This window comes from Cydia pomonella, chromosome 24 (assembly GCF_033807575.1).
Source record: "Cydia pomonella isolate Wapato2018A chromosome 24, ilCydPomo1, whole genome shotgun sequence".
NCBI lineage: Eukaryota > Metazoa > Arthropoda > Insecta > Lepidoptera > Tortricidae > Cydia > Cydia pomonella.
In genome coordinates this window covers 1,917,360-1,931,365 of record NC_084726.1, presented here as the reverse complement: position 1 = coordinate 1,931,365, position 14,006 = coordinate 1,917,360, and the positions used below count along the sequence as shown (strand labels likewise).

Here is a 14,006-nt window from a genome sequence, read left to right as displayed (position 1 = left end):
CACCTTCTTATACAAACGGAGGTTTGTTCTCATTTTAAAACTATGTGTTGGATTGTAATGAAACGGCATATATAAGGACTATGCCTCTAATTAGTTTATATAGCTCCATCTTATAAAACAAATGAAATAGAAAGCAAAAACAAGTTTTGTGTGAAAATTTCTTTTAACTATGGTATCTCTACATTAACTAATTAGAGGAATAGATATACCTTATCCTATTGTAAGTATAAAGTTTCAGAGCAATCTAGCTAGTGGTTTTAAAATGAGAGAGCAATTATGTTTCTATGAAGAAACAAGCTTGCTGCAGACTCTTAATAAACAACAAGGTCTGTTATTATAATTGAATTCTTCTTGCTTAGACATTAAGGGTGATATCACAAATGCTAAACAACAACTACTACATCTAAAATTATAACATTTCAGGACAATGTGGACCGCACGAAGAAGACCTTCACCTCCAACAAGCTGTGCATTTACAAGAGACTTCTCCGACTGAAGGACAGGTTGCAGTGCCAATCATTCATTTAAACCAGCCAAAGATTACTGAGGTGTGGAAAGTAGTGCAAAATACTGTATAGCGCAACACATTGTCTTACATCTTGATATGGTTATCGCCAGGAGAGTTGAGGTGAATGATCACAGCTACACAGAGTGCTTATCGCATAAACAGTAGAAAAGGCCAAACGGGGGCTATTAGCCGGGTCCACACAGAGCGAGCATACGCGCGAGGCAATTTCCTCGGCCGAGGCACGTCTACACTGGCCGGTTTGTGCTTGAGGACGTACGTGCTCGCTCGCTCGCTCTGTGTGGACCCGCCTATTCATTAGTAATTATCATGTACATTACATGCATAAGGGAGTACCTTCCATAGCTTTGGCGTTTGATCTATTAGATCAACGCCACTTTTTTATATTTACCAATTTTAACTCATATCAGTAAAAGAATACGGATCAAAGTCAAATGGCGTTCTAAAAGTTTTAATTGTGTGCCAAAAGATGGCAGTAAATTTAAGTAGCTACAAAGTTTTCTTTGACAATACTTCTCTATTTAAAATTTTCTATAATTCGTTTTTATATTCGTCTATAATTGTGACGTTTTCAAGAAAAAGGTACTACTTTGACGCTTACCATAACGACGAAAGTTACTTGTATCTTTATACGATCAATCTATCAGAGCGTCCTTATGGCAAGCGACATTGACCTATTATATCTATCGCACGCGCATGTTGCTGTCCCGCCGATGTGCTCGCTGTCAATGTCACTACGAATTTTTTTGTGTAACTTTCGATAGGTGTTAGAACGTGTTTAAAGTCTACTCCAGACGGGACAAGCGTGGTCGGTGAAAATCAATTAACTATAGTTCAAATGAGTACCTTCGAGCTACACCGGCTTCCGACTCGTCCGACGGGAGGAGCCTAAACGATATCTTTCTGCCATTTTTTGCGGGGGGAAACGTGCACACAGTCGCACTTCTCACTCACTACATACAAAATCCAATCTGTAAAGATGACATAAATATATAGAAATGGACACATGTCAAAGATAAATCTTGCACACCTCGATCTCTTGTGTACGGGCGAGTCACAACACGCACCGCGCTATGCCCAGTTGGGCATGTGCTTCGGCAGAGGGGAAATAGTGTGAATGCCGACTCCCTTCCCGGTGTTGCTCGAAAGTTGTTAAATTATAGATACATATAGGAAAGTGCCGGAAATTAGTTCTGCAAATACTTATTTACTTATTTCACTGGCTCAGTGACTCAAACAGGATCTTGGCCTCTGACACAAGAGAGCGCCACTCTGCCCTATCCGCACCACTTGGGTATTCCGGGTTGAGTTTTGCAAATAAGACTTAAAAGTCACTGGCCTAGATTTTGACCTAACAGTATTACTGTTGTGTTATTTAATTGTTATAATTAAATTATTTGGTTATTAATTTATTTAGATTTTTAAATATGTATGTGTTCAAAGAAATGCATCTAACGGCCTATGCACACCGCGAATTTTTAAATTCCTTCTACGAATCAGTTTGTTTGCGTTTGTCGCGATACAGACGCGATGTTAACGCGCAGTAAACGCGCGTTTGTGTCGATACAGATGCAGAGGCAGACGATACATGCTGGCGCGTCTGCATTGGTGAAGGTGTGCGAAGGTCTATAAGCTGCGTCTGACTTGCGTGCGGATCGCGTGTTTAATACAAGCGCGCGTCGACGGCGCGTTAAAAATTCGCGGTCTGCATAGGCCCCAAAGGTTAGAGTTTAACCTTTTCGACGCCGTGTCAAACACAAAAGCTGTCACTCGGACGTCACGTCACCGAAGTGTCAAAATTGAAATTAAACTTTATGCATATGCACGCAGGTCTATGTCGCTCTGTGGTCTGTGACGGATTAATCGTCTTTTTTTTTTAAGATTACGCCAGTCCCATCGTACCTCGTTTCGTGCGGTTTATGGCGTTGGACCTACGATGCTGGTATATCCGTCATTGGCGTCCAAAAGGTTAATATACAGGTTGGTCCAAAAAATAGTATTTTTTTACTGCGGCATATTGCTGGTAATTTTAGCCAAGCCAAGGGAGTATATTTCAAGATAGTACTTTTTGTTCTAGTTTAATGATTTTAGTTGTAATTTTTACCTTTTGTAAAAGATGTGAAAAAAATATAGCAAAAAATATTTAGGACTTATTTTTGGGCCAAAATAATCATACCACATTATTATAACTCCACTCTCTATTCTTAGAAATGTGATAGTTTTGTTATTAAATTATGAGTTAGTTATAAGGACTAAGTTGGTATTAAATGTTACCTATTCACTAATCAAGCTTACTTTTCTTATTACAAGCTTTTATTTACTTTCACCTGACCGTTGTCTGCTTGTAATCAAATCTTGCAAGTTAAATTTGACCCACTTCCCGGTTTCCGATGAAGCTGAAAATTTGCATACATTTGTAAGTCGGGTGACAATGCAATATTATGGTACCATCGAGATGATCTGATGATGGAGACAAGAGGTGGACATAGGAACTCTGTGATAAAACAAAAATAATTAATTGTGTTTGGGGTTTTTAGAATTTGCTCGATGAGTATTAGTTGCCTGTGGAAAGAAAAGTACAGTCAGCGATAAAAGCTTGTGCCAAAAATGAAATTTTTGCAAAAAACTTATTTTTAAATAATTTCCTTCGACACTGTCAACAAAAACATCCTGTTATGGAATATAATTCAGGTGTAACAAAAATAATGGGGATCCGGCAGGGCAAGGGCAAGCAACAGGAGATACAATCTTTTTTCTTTTGTAGAATAAAACACACATGGCAATAAATTAATATTTATTTAATTAACAGTTACTTTATATTATCTTACATAAACTATATCGAAATATTTAAAAAATATTACTTGGAAAGGCCACCTTAATATTATTAAATATGGAAGTTAGATAAACTTGATATAAACATATTTCCCATTTATCTATTAGATGGAGGAAATTTTGAACTTTGTTTCAACACTATAAAGAGCAAAGCACTATCTAGATTTCTGGTTTAATTTGAACCAAATAATTATTGATAATAGAAAAAAAAAACATAGAAAGTGCCACTGAGTCTAAATGGCGCTATAACCTTTATGGTAGTAACTTTCAAGGCAAGGGCGTAGCCAGCCAGTGAACTACGGGAGGGGGGGGAGCGCAGAGGGGCATACATTCTATGTACAATTTGAGCTCGAAGGGGGGGGGGGGGGGCTGCCGGTACCTGCCTACGCCCATGTCTCAAGGTCGGTTTATATCTCGTCGGCTGTCAAATTAGTCGTAATTTGTCAAAATTAACGACTAGATTCATAAACGTTGTGCATTAAATTGATTAAATGATTCTCTATTTATATCTCTCGTTAAAAGATAATTTTCTACGTAATTTAATTTTTACACATCATTTTGATATATTGAAGGAGGTAAAGAAATGCACTGATAGACGAAATTTATTAAAGTTTTTGGCGTCAATTTTGAGCAAAAGCTTAAATTGATATTTTAGTAGACGCTTTCATACTGCGCTCTCCATTCTTATACATATTTATACTTAAAGTTTAAAAATATATGCCGCCTGCATGGCGTGACAAAATTGGCTACTGTTTGTAAACCGGTTTTAAGAGATTTTTAATTATTATTGTTTTTACTTCAGTTTTAAACCTAAGGTTACAAAAGTGGCAGAAATATTTAGTAATCCTAGAGACTAAAATTATATGACCAATGCTTTATTTTACTTCTTGACCATTTTATACCAACGTCTTAGGGTCATACCTTTCCCACAATTCATACAAATTAACCGGTAATATACCAAGGTTCTCTTACTAACATCCCGTAAAACCACCCAACTATAGTCCAAAGCTCCCAACTATGGTCCACAAATAAACTCAATTTTTCTCGTTCAGGTGTATTTTACTATATTTTTGTAGTTTTAAGGCAAAGTATGTTTATAAATAGAAGGTAAAACTAGGAGTAAAGCACAAGGAACATTGGTATAGATACTTAATTTCCTTTTGAACTTGTGCACCATAGTTGCAGTATTGGACTATAGATGGGTGGTTTTACGGTCCTGATAAATTTTACTTTTACGTTTTCTACTGTTATTTTATGATTTGTTCTTATAATGGGAACAAAATAAAGTGGTCCTTCGAGCCGGATTTCAGTCTCTAGAATTATAAAATAAATTTATCATTCATTCACTCGGTCATCGTTTCCTTCAGTTTTGTGATGTATTTTCATAATGGGAAAAAATGGTCATTCGAACCGGATATTTTAGTCTAGGATCGTAAAGAGTATTTGAATGAATCATTCACTCGGTCATCTCGGTCTCGTTCTGTTTCCTGAAGCAGTCTCCGACCGGGAAGAAGTCCCAGCAGCGCTGCGTGTACATGTTCCACACGTACGTCTCCTGACCTGTAAGGTAGATTGTATACAATTTGATTTAAGAACATTGAATATAAAAAAAAAATAGCCTTTATTCTACCATAACAAGTTTTTTTTTACATTTCCTTTGCATGCATGATAATAGTTTTTAATAATACATTCCTTTGTATTGTATTTAAAATATACGTATTGTTTAACATAGGTAAGATAGTAGTATTATTCATAAAATATTTGATTTAACATTTTGTTTCAATTGGTTCTTCAACTGAATATAAAATATCAAACATTTATTCAGCAAATAGGCCACAGGGGCACTTTTACGTGTCAAATCTATACAAACAATAAAATAACAAAATATAATTACAAATATGGAATGAATTAATATGTACTTTATTAGAGATGTGTGCAGTCTCTAAATGACGAATTACACAAGAAAAGATACTATGGTAAAAAATACAACAAACAAATACTAAAATTCTTTACAGATGAATAAGTCTCTAAGTGTCAGAGATAAAATATAATTTAAAAAAAAACGTTAAATTATCCGTAGAGATGCAAAGGGTCTCCAAGACTTGAATTCTTATATAAATAATTAAAAGATAAGAAATTAAATCGGACAAACAGACAACTAAAAAAACTGTAGTTTCATCTTATTCCTTTGAATTAAATTAAGTAATGACCACAGGAGAACGGGGAAGAAATAATACTAGTATATGAGTTAAAGCAAAAAAGATTTTGAGATAGGTAATTTAATATATATTTTTTACGAAAAAAAGAAGGAGTCTGACTCTGCGAGTGCGGCGAAGAAGAACAAACCATTGAGCACATATTTCGGCGCTGCCCACTTCACTTCTATCCTGGCCCAGCTGAGGATTTAGATGTCTTGACACCCGACGTAGTTACCTGGCTTAACAACCTCAAAGCTGTTCTCTGATTGCCTAACCACGCATGCCATACGATTAAATAAATAAATAAACGAAAAATAATTTTAACTTATCTTCCTTTTGACCCTTTGGGTACGGATCCCTAAAAACTGTCAAGTAGCCGATTTGATAGACAAGTCAGTGGCAATCAAATTCTATTGATCCCCTCCACTGGTTGTTATACTGACCTGTGTACTCGGTGTCCGGTTTGTTGATGAGATGCATGAGGAAGAACATGTAGTTCGCGAGGTTGTGCTCTCGTTGCACGTGCGTGTCGAACCCGTGCGGTACCTGTAATAAAATAAATACATTTAGATTCACGACCGGTTTGGCCTAGTGGGTAGTGACCCTGCCTACGAAGCTGATGGTCCCGGGTTCAAATCCTGGTAAGGGCATGTATTTGTGTGATGAGCATGGATATTTGTTCCTGTGTTTTCTATGTATTTAAGTATTTATATATTATATATATTGTTGTCTAAGTACCCTCAACACAAGCCTTATTGAGCTTACTGTGGGACTTAGTCAATTTGTGTAATAATGTCCTATAATATTGATTTATTATTTATTTATTCAGGTAGGTACAGGTAGGCTCACGAAGGCTTCTCTTTGGACCCTGAGCTCCGAAGGAATAGAGGGATTCACGAAAACTGGCGTGAGTTTAACATGTGAATTTTGACAGTTCAGAATAAATCTCCTGCTACTTAAGAATCTACATAATAAATAGTATATTAATTTACAATTCCACATAACAAGTTTCGACGTTTGAATTAGATTGTCGTAAAATGACATCAAAGTATAAGTCCGCCTATTGGACCCTTCTATTGGGACTTTTGGACCCAGGTACGTCCTAAAACTACGTCCAAAAGAGAGGTATGGGCATTGTGAATGTCATCTCGCTCTGTGTGGTAGGGCACAGCACAGCGGATGTCATTCCAGATCTAGAGCAGAGCCCAACTGGGGCAGTACCTCCACCTTACAGAAAACCGCAGCCAAATAACACTAGACCCTACTCATAGTGTTGTGTTCCTGCCGGTGAGTAAGGTTGCCAGAGCATGTTACTTCTGGAGTTGCAGGCATACATAGGTTACGGAGATTGTTTACCATCAGGCGGGCCGTATCCTTGTTTGCCACCGAGGTAATATTAAAAAAAAATACAAACATTTTTTACGTTGTTGCTCAGTTATATGTATAGGCCGGAGGCCGTGGCTCACGTCGCCCGCCGAGCGCCGCCGCTGCATATACTAACAAATCTAACTTACCAAATCCAAATAGTCTTTCCCCATGCCGCATATGAAGCAGTTGGACTCCATGTCTTCCTTCACTGACTCCAGCTGGTCACGGAGCTCACCGAAGGCGTCGATGATCAAACCTGAAACACGAAAGATGTTTATTGTTTAGGTATTGGCTACGTGCGAAGTGCATGGTGGGGGTAAGTAAAGCGATCCCAGCGCATAAGGTGGTAAAAATTAGAACTATCTGCGGATAGAGTCTTTAACATTTCGTACAAGTTATATGGCTCGAAATTAAATTTTGATTTACGATTACTCCTAAAATATTCATTTAAATTGTATGGTGTAAGAGACCATTGTAATCTGTATGAAATGCTTAATATAACTAACGTATTTAATTTGATAGTTATTAACATTGTATCCGTGTAAATAGCTTTGTAAATTCCACATATTATGTGATCTTTTTCTAGAAGTTAAGAAAGTTATAGTAAGTTATGCTTAAAAGATAGACATTCAACATCGCGGACTTTTTTGTAGACCCGTGAAAGAGAGACAACCCCACCATACATTGTGTTGTTATAGCTCAAACGGATTAGGCAGCGTTTTCGATGAAAGCTCCTAGCCAGCGTGAATTTTCCGACAACATCGTTATATTTCAACCAATTTACACAAAAAACCTTAACTAGTTATATACCTAAACCTTCCTCAAGAATCACTTTAGTAGTTTTTAATTTTATCAGATGTAGTGAATTGACGTTTTCCCAAACTTGCGGATGCTAGATTGCGTGACAGTTGTGCACATAGCGAATTCGAACCTTCGTGAGTCATATAATATAACTATTATCTGTCGGACGTTCCAATATGAGTCCTATTGGAACGTCCGACAGGTGCATAATTCGTATACTTCTTACTGTAACTTCCACAATAAAGTATTTGCAAAGGCCGAAGGGCGAGTACCGCGTATCGACGGCCGAAGCCCCGACTCTAGTATTCAAACGCGAGTCGGCCTTAACAACTGCGAGTCGGTCTTAACAACTGCGAATCGGTCTTAACAACCGCGAGTCGGACTTAACAACCGCGAGTCGGACTTAACAAACGCGAGTTAGACTTAACAAACGCGAGTCAGACTTAACAACCGCAAGTGGGACTTAACAACCACGAGTCGGACTTAACAAACGCGAGTTGAACTTAACAAAGGCGAGTCGGACTTAACGACCGCGAGTCGGGCTTAACAAACGCGAGTCGGACTTAACAAACGCGAGTTAGACTTAACAAAAATCGGTTAGGCTGTATCAGAGACACAGCCGCAACGGTATTTTCTACTGGAATTAAAATGTCATAAGGGCTTTACGGATTAAAAGCAAAACTCGGATCTACACTGACCACCGGTGAATCTTGTCTGTGATATTTGAATTAATAATATTCAATTAACAGGACACAACATTGTAGTGCGTCGTGTCCAAAGATAGCCATTTGCTTGAAAATAACAAAGTAGCATAATAAAATAGTATATTGCTGCTTGCCTATAACCAACAATGATAGAATAACATTCTTAGTTGAATTATCGTCCTATTAAGTAGGCTCACAAACAATTCGGTGGAGACGTTGGGATTGAAATACCTGATAGCAATTTAATTGTTGCCTGCTTGACTTCTCCGTTACTTACCCTGAATGATAGCGAGCAGGATAATGATGATGAAGAAGAAGAACGACACGTCGAAGATGATGCGCCACACCTCGGAGTCGTCGCCGTCGGGCGGCTCCAGCTCGTCGCCGATGCCGCCGCCCGCGCGCACGCCCTTGTAGATGTTGAACACGAAGCACTGAGAACATAAACATATATTCTATATTTTACCCTCACTAGTAGAATATATAAAGATAAAGGTGTTGTTCGATATACTCCCCAATTAAGCTCTTCTGATGAAGAATGAACAACAATATGTAATGTTAAATTATTTGAAATGTATTATTTCTTAGTTTTAAGTTAACATTAGTTTATATGTTGCTGTGTCCTTACAGGACGTCACTAAAACTAACCACATAACATATGTACCACCTTTATAACTGGTTTGTGATATGTACTGGTTCATTCATTCATTCATTCATTCATTCATTCATTCATGAAGAACTCCAGGATAGTACTGTCGTATTTTTTATTAACTTAATAACTATATACAGTATCGTTGATGTATTTTTGGTAATATATATATTATGTGTAGCCGCTTCAGCTGTACGGTGCAGTCTAATGTAGGTACACGGAGCGGGGAGCCGTGACGTATGTGTGTGACGTCATGTGTCGTCAACCGGTCTTCGTAGGAGTACCTACTTATGTTGCGCCAACAGGTGTCTTGTAGCCAAAATAAAAACAACCTACAACTTTCACTTAGGATATCAATATTTTTACAAGCTTTTTATTTAACTTGCCCTGTTAGTATGTATGGGACAAATCTTGCAAGTCAAATTTGACCCACTTCCCGGTGTCCGATGAAGCTGAAAATGTGCATACATATGTAAGTCGGGTGACAATGCAATATTATGGTACCATCAAGCTAATCTGATGATGGAGACAGGAGGTAGCCATAACAAACTCTGTGGTAAAACAACGCAACCTAATTGTGTTTGGGTTTTTTAGAATTGTCTCGATAAGTATTAATAGTTGCCTGTGGAAAAAAAGTACAGTCAGCGATAAAAGCTTGTACCAAAAATGTTTTTTTTGCCAAAAACTTATTAAATTGAAAGTCTTGTTGTTCAAGAAAAATAATTATATCAAGCAATATAAAATCGATTATCTAAGAGATTATAATACATTTTAACGTTATTTACTGATAAGTAAAATAGTGTTAAGACGTCGTCCCATGTAAGATTTATTTGCGTTCGTGCGTGCAAGCGTGTGTGTATGTGTGTGCGTCGCCATTTAGATTTTTTCGTCGATAATCCAATCGCGTTTGAAACCGATACCCTGTTAAGAGTAGATAAAACGGTAGACTTAGTTTGTGGTCACTTACCGACAACATGTCGTGACAATTCCTGTTGACCTCATCGTCCTCCTCCTGAACGTAAAACTTGCGGAAGAAGTTGAACGCTATCACCGTGTATATGTACACTATGATGGTTAGCAGGATTACAGTCAACACCAACTGAAAATAAAGGTAACATTGGTATTAGAAATAGTGGAATGTAGAATAAAAAACTAGTACGGTCACGTCTCAAAATATCGATACGAAAAAAATGCCAAAAATATGTATACACGACTTTATTACCCATATATTAAGGTAGTGTATACATATTTTTGGCACATTTTTCGCGTCGATATTTTCAGACGTGACTGTACCAGTAGTTTTGATATTCAAATATTAGCTGATATGATTGCGTAGTCAAAATTGGAAAAGATGGCCATTCAGAATCAGAATCAGAAGTGTTTATTTGCTTAGATAAAGTAATGGGATGTTAAATAATATTATTTATAGATGTACTGTGTATCTTGACTGCATGCAAGTGTGCAAATCAAATCAGTTTTAAATCTAATAATAAAAAATAAATAACATAACAATGAAGCTTTATATAAATTAAAAATTAAAATGTCAATTTTGTATAGCTCAAAATATAAGTATGATTAAGTAACAATACATTCAGTTTTAACCTAGAGGTACAAAAATCAGATTCTTAAATTAAAACTGAACTAACTGCGGTCGAGGTACTCCTTAACGCTGTTGGTTTAGAATCCAGTACCCCTAGTGTAATTTTAGTCGATAGCGGAACGTGTCGTACGCGTTTTTGAACAGCGCGCCAAGCGGGACGTTTTGGAAAGTCAAAAATCTCATACAAAATGACACTTAACGCAAACGCGTACGTCACGTTTCGCTGTCGAAAATATTTACACTAGGGGTACAGTTCGTCAGGCAACGCTTAAAAGAATTACCCTCTTTCTGAATGGATAGCGTATCGATTATAAAACTAGATACCGAATGGTCTCAGCTGTTTCTAAGTACGAAGCGTAGTGCCAATTTTAGATTTTTTACAACATTTATAAGCCATTACGTGTCACCGATGTTTAAATTTCTATATCCGAATGGTGTCTAATTTTTCCTTTAAAAGATTGACCAACATTTAGATATTTTTGATAATGTTTGTTTTCATAGAAGTGTTTATCTGAGTTCTATCTGTTTCCGGGTCACGGTCAGGGATATCTAAAGCGAATATTTCCTAATCGAGTCTCTAAAAGTGGTCGCCATTTAGATTTTTTTCGTTTATGGTCCAATCGTGTTCGAAATCGATACCGTAAAAGTAGAGCTATTTCTATTTACCTGTTTCCCGTTATGCGTGACGGACTGCAAGATGGTACGGAGGGTCTTGAAGCCCACAGCAACGTCGAGAAGATGAGCGGCGAAGAAGAAGTTGTTGAAGTTGCCCATGACAGAGAAGCAGAAGTACCACAAGGAGTACAGGAACGAGTTGTCAGTGAATGTTACGCCGGCTTTCCAGAGCTGGTAGCGCCAGTCGAGGTTGATGATGCTGGAATATTATTACAGATTTGTTGTTAAATGTGCACCGCAAATCTTAAGCAGGCAACTCAAAAGTTGAGGTTCAATGCATCATAAATTGCTTAAATAACACATTTTTCGGGATATTGTGTTTTGTATTTACTTAACAATGTTAAACGTTCTTATACAATGTGTTTGTACACGTATAGTGGAGCCGTTAACCACGTATAGTACGATGAATTTTATTCACAAATCATCCCCCATACCTATGGTTTTTTTCAACCATTTTAAAAATGCACCCCTTTAAAGTTTTATGCTGCCAAACATGACTGCCCTTGGTTAATGTACCATTATCTGTCCATTTACCTATGGCGCATTTAAAAAATAATAATCATTCAATAGCTTATGAATTAGGGCATATGTTTCAAACATAAGTCAAGGAGAATTTTCCACAATTATTCAAGAATGAATATCAAAGATAAAAATTGTCTTCAAAAATTTACCACCAGCGCTTCGCTTTTACGAGTAGGTGTGATGAAATAGTACATTACGATACAAGTGCGAAGTAGGAAATTCGAAACGAGTCGCGATAAATTAAAACACGAACGAAGGGAGTGTTTTAAATCGACACGAGTTGCGAATTACCTATTCGCACATGTATCGTACAACGTTTTACAGTACATATGGCCCTTTAAATGTTCGACACAGTAACGTAATATGCTAATTTTCGCACTAGTGCGGTAAAGTAGCACCATATGTAAAAATAAATAAAAATAATAAAATAAAATAAATATTATAGGACATTATTACACAAATTGCCTAAGTCCCACAGTAAGCTCAATAAGGCTTATGTTGAGGGTACTTAAACAACGATATATATAATATATAAATATTTATAAATACTTAAATACATAGAAAACACCCATGACTCAGGAACAGATATCCATGCTCATCACACGAATAAATGCCCTTTTTTTTATACTACGTCGGTGGCAAACAAGCATACGGCCTGCCTGATGGTAAGCAGTATCCGTAGCCTATGTACGCCTGCAACTCCAGAGGAGTTACATGCGCGTTGCCGACCCTAACCCCCTCCCACCCTCGTTGAGCTCTGGCAACCTTACTCACCGGCAGGAACACAATACTATGAGTAAGGTCTAGTGTTATTTGGCTGCGATTTTCTGTAAGGTGGAGGTACTTCCCCAGTTGGGCTCTGCTCTAGATCTGGAATGACATCCACTGTGCTGTGCCCTACCACACAAAGCGAGATGACATTCACAATGCCCATACCTCTCTTGTGGACGTAGTTTAAGGACATACCCGGGTCCAAAAAGACCTGGGCCCTTCCCAGGATGTACTGTAAATAAATATTTTTATGTCTATGTTTAAATCTATAAATCATACAAAGCACTCACTACTGGAAGAAGCCCTTATTGCCAGTCTCCTCGTGCGACGCAAATGATGTCTTCTCCATACCGAGCATGTTGGAGATGCTGTCAAAGTCATACGTCTCGGAGTACTTCGTGCGGACTTTCTTCTTCACGAACTTGTCCCAATAGTTTACGGGGAACGATCTGAAATTAATAGTAAATAGGTTATTACAATGTAACTGACCGAGCGTTAGCAAAGGTCAGGTAAAAATGCTCGGGTAAAAATGCTTTCGTATTTCCAAATGTTCTCCTATACAGGATGTTCTCCTACTAGTTTCTGCGGTTCACAGATGTGTTGCGGCATATGAAGAGAGCTCATATAGAGTCAACAACATGGGAGACTAGCTGGTGACCGTCCACAGTGGAGGCATTCGAGTATTGTGCAGACGCAGGACGAGAATCCGAAAGGAGCGCTGGTGGCCTAGCGGTAAGAGCGTGCGACTTGCAATCCGGAGGTCGCGGGTTCAAACCCCGGCTCGTACCAATGAGTTTTTCGGAACTTATGTACGAAATATCATTTGATATTTACCAGCCGCTTTTCGGTGAAGGAAACATCGTGAGGAAACTGTATTATTCTTGAATAAAACAACGTCTAGAGTCTTCAATGGTGGTGTATTTTATATAAATCCTTTACTTAAAAATATTAACATATTTTAGGAAAGGAGCGAGATGCAGTACGTGTAGCTGTCAATAGCGAAAAGTGTCGGGGTCAATGTCATAGCTGTCAGCGACTATTTTGTTAAGGCGGCGTCACACTCAATATATTAAGGTTGCTTTACACTCTGCTACATCTCCCCCTTTTTTAAAAAAAACAATTTGTAATATCGTAAAATTACACAGAAGTACTTATTTCTAACATAAAATTCTACAATATTCAGTTTAATAATACTACTAATACTTAATCTTTTAGCTATTACAAAATTGTAATAAATTTGTTTCTTCTAATCAAATGAGCACACTTACTAATACAAATTTTACATTTGTTTCTTTCTCCCCCTTTTACAAAAGAAAGAAACCATGGGAGTTGGACCTTCAACCAATAGTGGAGACTGGTG

General features: G+C 37.6%; 2 protein-coding genes across 7 annotated transcripts in view; one reads left to right on the top strand and one right to left on the bottom strand.

Moving 5' to 3' along the window:
• Window positions 1–14,006, top strand: part of LOC133531045 (uncharacterized) — a 452,747-nt gene that overhangs the window by 2,432 nt on the left and 436,309 nt on the right. The window contains exon 2 of one of the 2 annotated variants that reach the window (XR_009801437.1): window positions 424–641. Coding sequence is in view for 1 of the 2 variants with exons in the window: in XM_061869138.1 (XP_061725122.1) it covers window positions 424–528 (105 nt within the window). In the remaining variant the exon portion in view is untranslated. Of the gene's footprint in view, window positions 1–423; window positions 2,812–14,006 lie in introns of those variants that run through there. The other variant, XM_061869138.1, reaches the window with a different exon arrangement.
• The window catches only part of LOC133531030 (ryanodine receptor), a 212,481-nt gene continuing 202,268 nt past the window's right edge, over window positions 3,794–14,006 (bottom strand). For all 5 annotated transcript variants that reach the window (XM_061869105.1, XM_061869106.1, XM_061869107.1 and 2 more), the window contains 7 exons: window positions 12,937–13,095; window positions 11,345–11,552; window positions 10,046–10,177; window positions 8,707–8,863; window positions 7,071–7,180; window positions 6,000–6,102; window positions 3,794–4,918 (listed from right to left, as the gene is read on the bottom strand). In XM_061869105.1, coding sequence (XP_061725089.1) covers window positions 4,815–4,918; window positions 6,000–6,102; window positions 7,071–7,180; window positions 8,707–8,863; window positions 10,046–10,177; window positions 11,345–11,552; window positions 12,937–13,095 — 973 coding nt within the window. In that variant the 3' untranslated portion in view covers window positions 3,794–4,814. The remainder of the gene's footprint in view (window positions 4,919–5,999; window positions 6,103–7,070; window positions 7,181–8,706; window positions 8,864–10,045; window positions 10,178–11,344; window positions 11,553–12,936; window positions 13,096–14,006) is intronic.